The sequence below is a fragment of the Lobosporangium transversale genome, assembly GCF_002105155.1.
Source record: "Lobosporangium transversale strain NRRL 3116 chromosome Unknown BCR41scaffold_5, whole genome shotgun sequence".
Lineage (NCBI taxonomy): Eukaryota > Fungi > Mortierellomycota > Mortierellomycetes > Mortierellales > Mortierellaceae > Lobosporangium > Lobosporangium transversale.
The window spans coordinates 1,059,871-1,068,272 of NW_019028983.1; the positions used below are offsets into that span (position 1 = coordinate 1,059,871).

The following is an 8,402-nucleotide window of genomic DNA, read 5'->3' on the forward strand; positions in this document are numbered from 1 at the left end:
TCTCTCTCTCTCTCTCTCTCTCTCTCTCTCTCTCTCTCTCTCTCTCTCTCTCTCTCTCTCTCTCTCTCTCTCTCTCTCTTTTTTTTTTTTTTTTTTTTTTAAATAAATAACACATATACGTCCAAGGTGAGTGCATACTTCTCCTCCTCATAGCTCTGCACACACTTCCTCCAAAAGACACCATTTTAATGGATATGCATTCTCATTCGCTTCTGTCTCACTTCCTTTGCTTAAATGTTTCTCTAGGTCTCTTTCACCTTCAAAACCAATAACTCGCATCTCTCTTTTTTTTTTTTTTTTTTTTTTTTTGCCCTTCACTCCAAGAGCAAACTGCCCATATCCACAGCGCTGAATTGCTTGTCCAACGCTCTTTTTTCTTTATTTCTTTTTCTTTTTTTTTTTTTTTCCTTCCTCGACTCTACTAACTTCTACACACACGCGATGCAAATATGTCTCGCTCTAACAGAAATAACCTGGTTGGTATCCATAGTCTGCACAGCCGCAATCCCGATAACGACGAAAGCATTGTTCGACGAAGCACCAGTAACACCAGTATAGGTACAAACAGCTCCTCTGCAGCTCCTCCCTTACGCAACAGTCAACTCCTTATAAACGATCATGATACTGAACTCGACTGGCGCTATCTTTCCACCACAGAAACATACAGCTCCGAGTGTTCGGCACCTATGGGGGATGATGAAGTCGATGATTTAGAAATAGACCAGGCAACTGTTGACCCGACAGTCAGATTGATCAGCAATAGTATCAAACACCAACGTGGATTGGGCAGTCGTCCTTTGCAGACTTTTGCTACATCGCCATCTTCAGCCTCCGGCATGTTTTCGACTTCGCCTGGAAAACCAACAACTCATGAGGCAGACAAGAGCACTGATACTATCAAAAATATGCGTGCGCGTGCTCTGGATAAGATCAACGGTAGGAAAGAATCATCATCCAACTTGGACTCCGCCTACAGCAATACCAGCGCCGGCACCACCAGCAACAAGAATAATGACGACAAAGCCAACAATGCTTCAAAAAGAGTTACCATCACGTTGTCAACTGCTCAAGGATATGATTTCTTACCAAACCAGTCTTCCACAACCACAAAAGAGGAAATTTTTGCGTCCCGAGCGTCTGGACATGGCAGGAGTGGAAGTTTTAGCAATGGCTCTGGCATCAGACTCAAGCGGAGGTCGCTTGGGCCTTCATTATCCGTCCACCGTTCTGTCGTTACAAGAGTCTCGCAACCAGAAGCCCACCACACTATACCTGAAACTGCAACCCGCCTTTCTTCTCAAAACAACGTTATCAAAAAACATAATTCTGGCCCTTTTAAAAATCAGAAAGAACAGTTACGTTCGACGTCTGAAGACGAGCCTGATACTGTAAAGTCTCGCAATACAACTGCAGCCAAGGGTGGAGGTATACTTGTGAGCGAGCTCAGAGCTTTAAAGGCGCGTGTTGAGGAGCTTGAGTTGGAACGAATGAACCGATCGCTCTCGGATCTTCGTGTCCAAAGTCCGCAAACCATGACCATCCAGTACCAGCAGAGGCAACAACAGCAACGGGAATTAGAGGAGCAACAGCAGCCCTCCTCAACCCACTCTGAAAAAGTCCGGCAGCTCATGATGGAGAGTCAAAATCGAGGTTTGACGAAAACCATGGATTCATCTAGTGGTCCCTTACGGTCCCCTATTTCTATCACAGCCGCAACACCAAAAGAACGATCCTCTTCCTTTAATATGGACCGCTTGGAGCCTCCTGTCAGAATTGATAGCCCACTTCGCATAGCCTCTATGGCAGCAACTCCACAACCAACAACACAGCATGTGGCTCTTCTGCAAGAAGCGTTCAGAGCTTTTGAAAAGACCATGTCTATGGGTCATCATAATGGGTCAGGGATGCATGCAAGTGTTCAAGCCATGAGTAAGGTCGTGACCAATGCTGTTAATATGAATCAGACTATCCGCACTTGGATTAAGGCCGACATAGCTCTTGTGGACTCTTCGTCCATGGCTGCCCTTGGACGTGCCAGTGATGAGCAAATTCGGAGCCTGACAGAATCTTTGTTAGCCATGACAACAACTTCTCTTGCTCTAGATCGCTCATTTCCTCAGTCTGAAATGGCTATAATGAACCAATCTTACTCTCCGATTCCCGCAGGCTCTCTTCGATTTGCGCAGGGCCAGCGGCTGTCCCTTATAGGGATTGGCTCCAGTCAAGAACCATCGCTATTACAACAAAACGCCCCGGAGTTCATATCAAGTCAGCAACGCCGACAGATAAATGTGTCCAGTGAGCATCCTGTGATGGAATCACCACAAGCTATGCGTCATTGCCCTCCTATTCTTCAGCGCCAGAGTCAATCACCTGCGCCTGAGGGCACTGAGGCATCTGTACAGTTGGCTAGACGACAGAATAATGTTCGAAACATCATGGCACGGTATGCTCACGCGGGCTCTAGAGCACCTGCATTCGGTCAATCCAGCCAAGAGAACAATACAGACATGGATCAGCTCCGTCACGAGGATGTTATGAGTAACTATCTGGAGCAACAACAACAGCAATATATCGAGAGCAATATCTATCAAACGCCTCAATACTCGCAAGATAATCCCGACGGCATGCCAGCCTCTGTAGAGGTTCTATCCTCAGGCCATCCGGGAGTGGTACATGGAAGCCGTCGACCATTGTCTCAACAGGAGTTATACAGTTATTCAGGAACATCATCCAGAATGTCAGTGCCTCAGATCCGTAAAGGAGTTGGCATTCATCGGTCAGGTCGTTATGCTCACGACAAAGTCTTTTCTGAAGACGAAAGCATTGGAGGCTGGGACACCATGAGTAGTACTGAGCAAGCTCCACATCAGCAACGTAGGGCCTCCCAAATTGGGAGGTATGCGTTACGACTGCAACAACTACATGGACGTCATGGGCAATTACAGCCACTACACCAACAATTGGATCAATTTGAACAACAACAGAATCAGCAGCAGCAGCGGCAGCAGCAGCGGCAACACGTCAGGCGTGGTGAAGAGTATTCCGATGGAGCTGAGAGTGACATGTTTGCAGAGAGTATAGTTCCACTCTTTGCACAACGCTCCCAGCAAGGAACCACAGCCAGGATATCTCAACACCTCCATCACCAAGATATGATGATGATCAATCCTGCGATGCCATCACCCAATTCATCTCCTTCTTCCTCCTCACGATTGGACGCACCATCCGTAGTCTCAAGTAATAGTCACCATGGGGGACTAGCTTCTGTAGATGTTCGTAATCATTTCTCGCCTCGTGGACCGGCCGATCCTACATCCTTCCCTCGACAACAAAGCATCAGTAGTATCTCCGGCCTTAGTGATGACAGCCAGTTTAGTCCACGGGGGTCATTACAGCAGCAAAGGCAAAAGACACTTGCCCATCAGCGTGTACAACAGCAGCCTTTACATTCGTCGGACGGCATGTCACCACAGGCAAAGGCTCGTCTGCAACAGATCCTTAATGAGAGCTAAAGCAAACTTGAAAAAAAAAAAAAAAAAAAAAAAAACTGATATAGTTTATTTTGTTGTAACATTTCTTTTTTATCTATTGTACATTAAACTGTGCATACAGCACCCTCCCAATGACTTTCTGATTAGGATTTATTACACTACTTTTAATTCAACGAGCCAGGCGCCGTTCGCCACAGTCTGCCTCGTCAAATAATTTAATACGTTGCCTTGTGGAGATAACATAAATGAAAGGGTAGTCTGCAATAACAAACGAGTTTTTATTTTTACACACGGACCGAGGCATGAAGGGGTCTTTCTTGTGCCTACGCACGCACAATCATGCAAGTACCATTACATAACCCATGTTTTGGGCTCAAATTGAGAAGAAAAAAGATACCGACTCTTGTCAAAGGAATTGTCAAAATAGCAATTACGAACTCTGGTCTGGTCTCCGGAGTCATGAATGTGAGTGTGGATCTGCAAAAAGTGAGGGCCTACGCCCTCGGGCGGAGACACAAGACCAATTAAGTGTACAATCCCTCCGACAATATAGAAAGTGTACAGTACATGTGCACACTTTGATCATTTTTCAGGGCTCCGGTCGCAGTTCACCTTCATTGATGTTAAGGATAAAGCACAGTTGTAATGCCGTGAATCCCCTCCAAATGTTTTACTTTCCGAGCTATGATTGCCAAAAAGATCTACCAAGCATGGGGTGGGCTCCAGTCAGGATTCTGGTCTAACTCTACCGCAGCAAGGCAAAAATTCTGGTCGGGCCCTTCTATTCTATTTCTTATACTCCTCAAAGAACATAATGCATTGCAGCATATGCATTGGATCATCGGTTCTATACGGTATCCTTCAGGTAAGGGGAATCGTCCCCAAGCTAATTCTGTGTGTGAATAAGAAGCTCTGTGTTTATTATCCATGCATGCGATAGCGGCACGCGCTGTACAAATCGCGGTCCTCTTATTAACACAGACTCAGCAGCCAAGTTCATGGGTGATCTCGTTCTTCGCCTCCTCTTTTTCTCTATAGATTTTGCCAAGGCCAGAGAATCTATGAAGCTGCAGTAGGGTTTGTATTCCGTGTCAGAGGGCCCAGAAACCTTTTCATATTCAGAGACGATCCCTGACTCGGGGACAGTATCTATTTGAGGAATAATCGTTGGCGGTGTCACTGGATTTTGGTTTTCCGTTCGTCATCGAGCAGCGTTTTTTAGATCTTTTGACTTCTTTGAAGGCAGATCTTTAGTGCCCTCTTTGGGTATGAATAATATACCGAAAGCTTGAGTGCCCTCGTCTCTTCTAGCATCAAAGGCTGAGAACCAGACTCGGAGGCTACTGAGTGTATACGATGCAGAGAAAGATGTAGTCACAGAGGAAATGGTGGTATGGAGACTAACAACTTGTTAAAGGTCTTTGAGATTTCTTTGTATACTTTACAGCTTTATTTATCTCCATGACTGTAGTGGTGAAATATATTGTCCGGATTGGAATCTATACCAAGTTCTCCATCCCATATTTTAGGCAAACTGCGGAATGAACTTAGTGGCGTAGAATAGGGTTTTTTTTATGCAAAAAAAAAAAAAAGAATAAGCAGTTGTGGCTACCATTAATGTTGTGCCCAGTTTTAATATTGGGCGCATTCAATCTTAGGCTCTTTACAAATTGAGCCAAGACGGAATAGGTATTTAACTTTTGATATCAAGGTGGATATTAAAACGACGCGTCTCCTTATTTGCCAATCACATAACGTGGAACAGTAAAACGAAAAAAAGAAATACTGCGAATGCTTATTCTGGGGCGAATGGAGGGTTACCATGGGAAGTAAGGCAACTCGCCTGTTTCCATCCACAGTTTGGGTCTAAAGAAGACTACTTGCTTCCTGTAAACCCCGTTTTTTTTTTTTTTTTTTTTTTTTTTTGGCAAGATCAATTGTGGTTTAAATGACAAAGCGAACTCGTGTATCGGATCCGTATCAAACAAACCAACCTGCAGTCTTACCCTGAAAAGCTTGTGTATGCTCAGAGAATGAAGCATAATCATCTCTCATAAAAAATTTTTTTTTTTTACCTCTTTATAAATTACAAATTTGCCTGCAAGTCAAGTGCACGAAAGCTGATTAATAAGTTACTGTACATGTTCTATGAAAGGGAAATTAAATATCTCTGGAGGGACAACATGATGGTACGTCTGCAAAGATCTGTCCGTATTATTGTGAAGAACCATTGGTCTCCTCTGCTTACTCGATGAAGACCATACAGCCTTCTCCATATTCTTCAAATGCTTCCTCAAGGCTGGAGCTGTTCCTCATCTTTTTCTGGCCAGCAGGCTCCGGAAGCCGGTTGCCACGAGAATAATGGTAACATCGCTCTCGTTCCTGTTCTGCGTGCGACATCACAGGGAAATAGGTCTGGCTTCGATGTGATGCATGATGGCTAGGGGATCGCCTGGGTGACATCTGAGCCGTGCCTTGACTACAGTTAAATGAGTCCATCAGGTTCAGTGTTCTTGATGGCATCGATGGCCCCGAAAAATCAAATTGTCTGTGTGATAATGGAGAGGTTGGCGAAGTAGAGCTGGTTAACCTTCCTTTATACAAGGACTGGTCATAGTCCGCATCTGTAATATATTCGTCAACATTCCCCTCAAAATACTGTCCTTGCTGCTGTTGCATCGACATCTGTTGCAATAGAGGAGCAGGCGTGGGAATTGACACGGGCGTGCAGTGATATTGCTGTAGCTGTAATGGATTATTATGGATACTGAAGCTGCTAAGATCTGCACTCGTGCCTGGATATCGCGTTTGTTGTCTTTGCAGGGCTCCACCATTGGGCGTATCTATCTGCCCCTGTTGCGTAAGATACCGAGATGACGGTGGAGTTGGCTGCAAAGCCCCAAACTGTATCGGTGAAGGAAGCGAAGCAGATGTTAGTGCTAGATTATGACCTTGTTGATGTCGTGGTAGTGCTGGAGGGGATGTCCATGCTGGAATGTATGGAGGCGTATGTGACTGCTGCTGATACTTTTGCTGATGGCGATATCGATGACTTGGTTGGGACATAAGATTACATTGTAGCTTGTCATCATAGGTGATGGATTGCTCCGTTCTTGGAATAGCAGACAGATGACTCCTTGAGTAGAAGTCGTAATGCATATCCATGTCTTCAGCATCTTCCGCCAGTGCAAGCTCCAATTTCCGTTTAAAGCTACCTTCAGGGATGTTACTTGTAAAAGTCTTTTCTTTGCCTCGTCCTAAATCCAAACCCTGTGTCCTAGCAAAAGCATTGCGGCCAGCGCTAGGGGATTTCAGTAGAGCTACAGCATCATCCATTTCTTCGCCTGACCCTTCCTCTGACATTGCAAAAATATTCTTCAAGGTTGGAGGCGCTGCTTCAAGCCCATCTGTGTCTGCGCTAGTCATGCTTAATGCCAAGCGGATCGGCGTTACAGGATCTGTAGATACCGTTCCCAGGTTAGACTCTTCCAAAAATCTTTCATCGGGTTGAGTAGCGTCCGTTTCTATTTGACTGGCAGCCTTAATTTGTGATACGGATGTTCTTTTGAGCGTCGGCGTGGACAACAGGGGTTTATCGATGAGTCGATTATCTGTCGATACCGTATGCCGTGAAATTGATAGCGGAGATATTTCTGTAGATGGAAAAGCAATAGGTTCTGTTGATTGTTCCTCCATCGCAACTTTTATCGAATCTTCATAGCCTTCATCGTGTCCCACATCCTGCTCCTCTTCGCCATTTTCAGAAACATCCAAGCGTTCCAGCTCCGAAGACAGCTCTTTTTCAACATTGTCTCCATCCCCAACTTCATGCATCCCTTCATCAACGCCTTCTTCTTCCTTAGGTACTGCTGATTGCTCGATCTCAAAATCGGCTACTTCATCCCCTTGCTCACCAAGATCTTTTTTGTTATCTTTAACCTGGGCCTCTTTTGCCTCCTCAGCCACAACCTTTTCCTGTTGAAGTTTGGACGGCTGCCGCTGTCGTTCCTGGTTCGAGTCATCATTCGTTGTTACAGCTGAGGCTTTAAGGAAACTCTTACCAAGGGACCCTACGAGCAGTTGGTTTACATTCTCCTCCGTGGCCATTGACTGAGTATCATTTTCAGTATATATATCAGTTTTTGTGTCAAACGAATTGTCTGTCTCGGAGGTCTTCGTAGCTACTGATGTGTTCAAAACATTTGCTGACGAAGAGCGCTGATCCTTCTCTGCCCTGTCGTCGGTAGTTATATCTTTTTCTAAAAGATTTGGTAAACCTTTGGGTTTTCTCTGAACGGTCGCTAAAAGTTCATCCAATTGTTCAAACTTAGTTGTATCTTGGGCATATCGCCTATGCTGTTCCGTAGAGATATGCTATCCATGCGAGAAAGAAACCTCAGTTCGTGTTAGAGAAAGGCTATAGTAGTAATGGATAATGGGATTGGATGCTGTCATTCAGTTACTGTACCTGGTCAAAGTCTTCGTAGTATCGCCTGCAATTCTCGCAATACCCTAGCTTTGAATAGTCTTTCAATGCGGTTAGAGCCGCGGGTGGACCCATCTTTGGAGTTATTTGTGTTGTCTTTTGAGCCTTGACTAGTTGTTGTGGGTAACGAGTATAGTGTTGTGAGTCGACATTCGGGAGCTGTGGATCGGGAGGTAGGCAATGTAGATTGAGAGCAGGTATTGGGGCAACATTTGCTGGATTGTGACGTGAAGAAGCAACTGGACGATTTGTACTAGACAATACTGGTGCCTGTACTTTCGTTGAAAAGGAAGGAAGGTTTTTATGAGGCTGTGCTCTAGCATTAATGATATTGGTGTCTACGGCAGCCATAGGTTCTCGTTTAGTGGACGTCAAATCATGGCTTAAACTGGGTTTGATCGTTTTTGTGGGTTTGACACATC

The 8,402-nt window shown here is 45.0% G+C and overlaps 2 protein-coding genes across 2 annotated transcripts; one reads left to right on the forward strand and one right to left on the reverse strand.

Moving 5' to 3' along the window:
• Positions 1-412: 412 nt before the first annotated feature.
• Positions 413-3,517, forward strand: BCR41DRAFT_347523 (hypothetical protein; the record flags this gene model as incomplete). Its single annotated transcript, XM_022023112.1, has 1 exon — positions 413-3,517. The coding sequence occupies exon 1, from the start codon at positions 450-452 to the stop codon at positions 3,513-3,515; it is 3,066 nt and encodes a 1,021-aa protein (XP_021884905.1). The 5' UTR covers positions 413-449.
• A 2,221-nt stretch (positions 3,518-5,738) lies between these two features.
• BCR41DRAFT_393171 (hypothetical protein) lies at positions 5,739-8,331 on the reverse strand (the record flags this gene model as incomplete). Its single annotated transcript, XM_022028528.1, has 2 exons — positions 5,739-7,868; positions 7,963-8,331. The coding sequence occupies 2 exons, from the start codon at positions 8,329-8,331 to the stop codon at positions 5,739-5,741; spliced, it is 2,499 nt and encodes an 832-aa protein (XP_021884906.1).
• Positions 8,332-8,402: the final 71 nt, after the last annotated feature.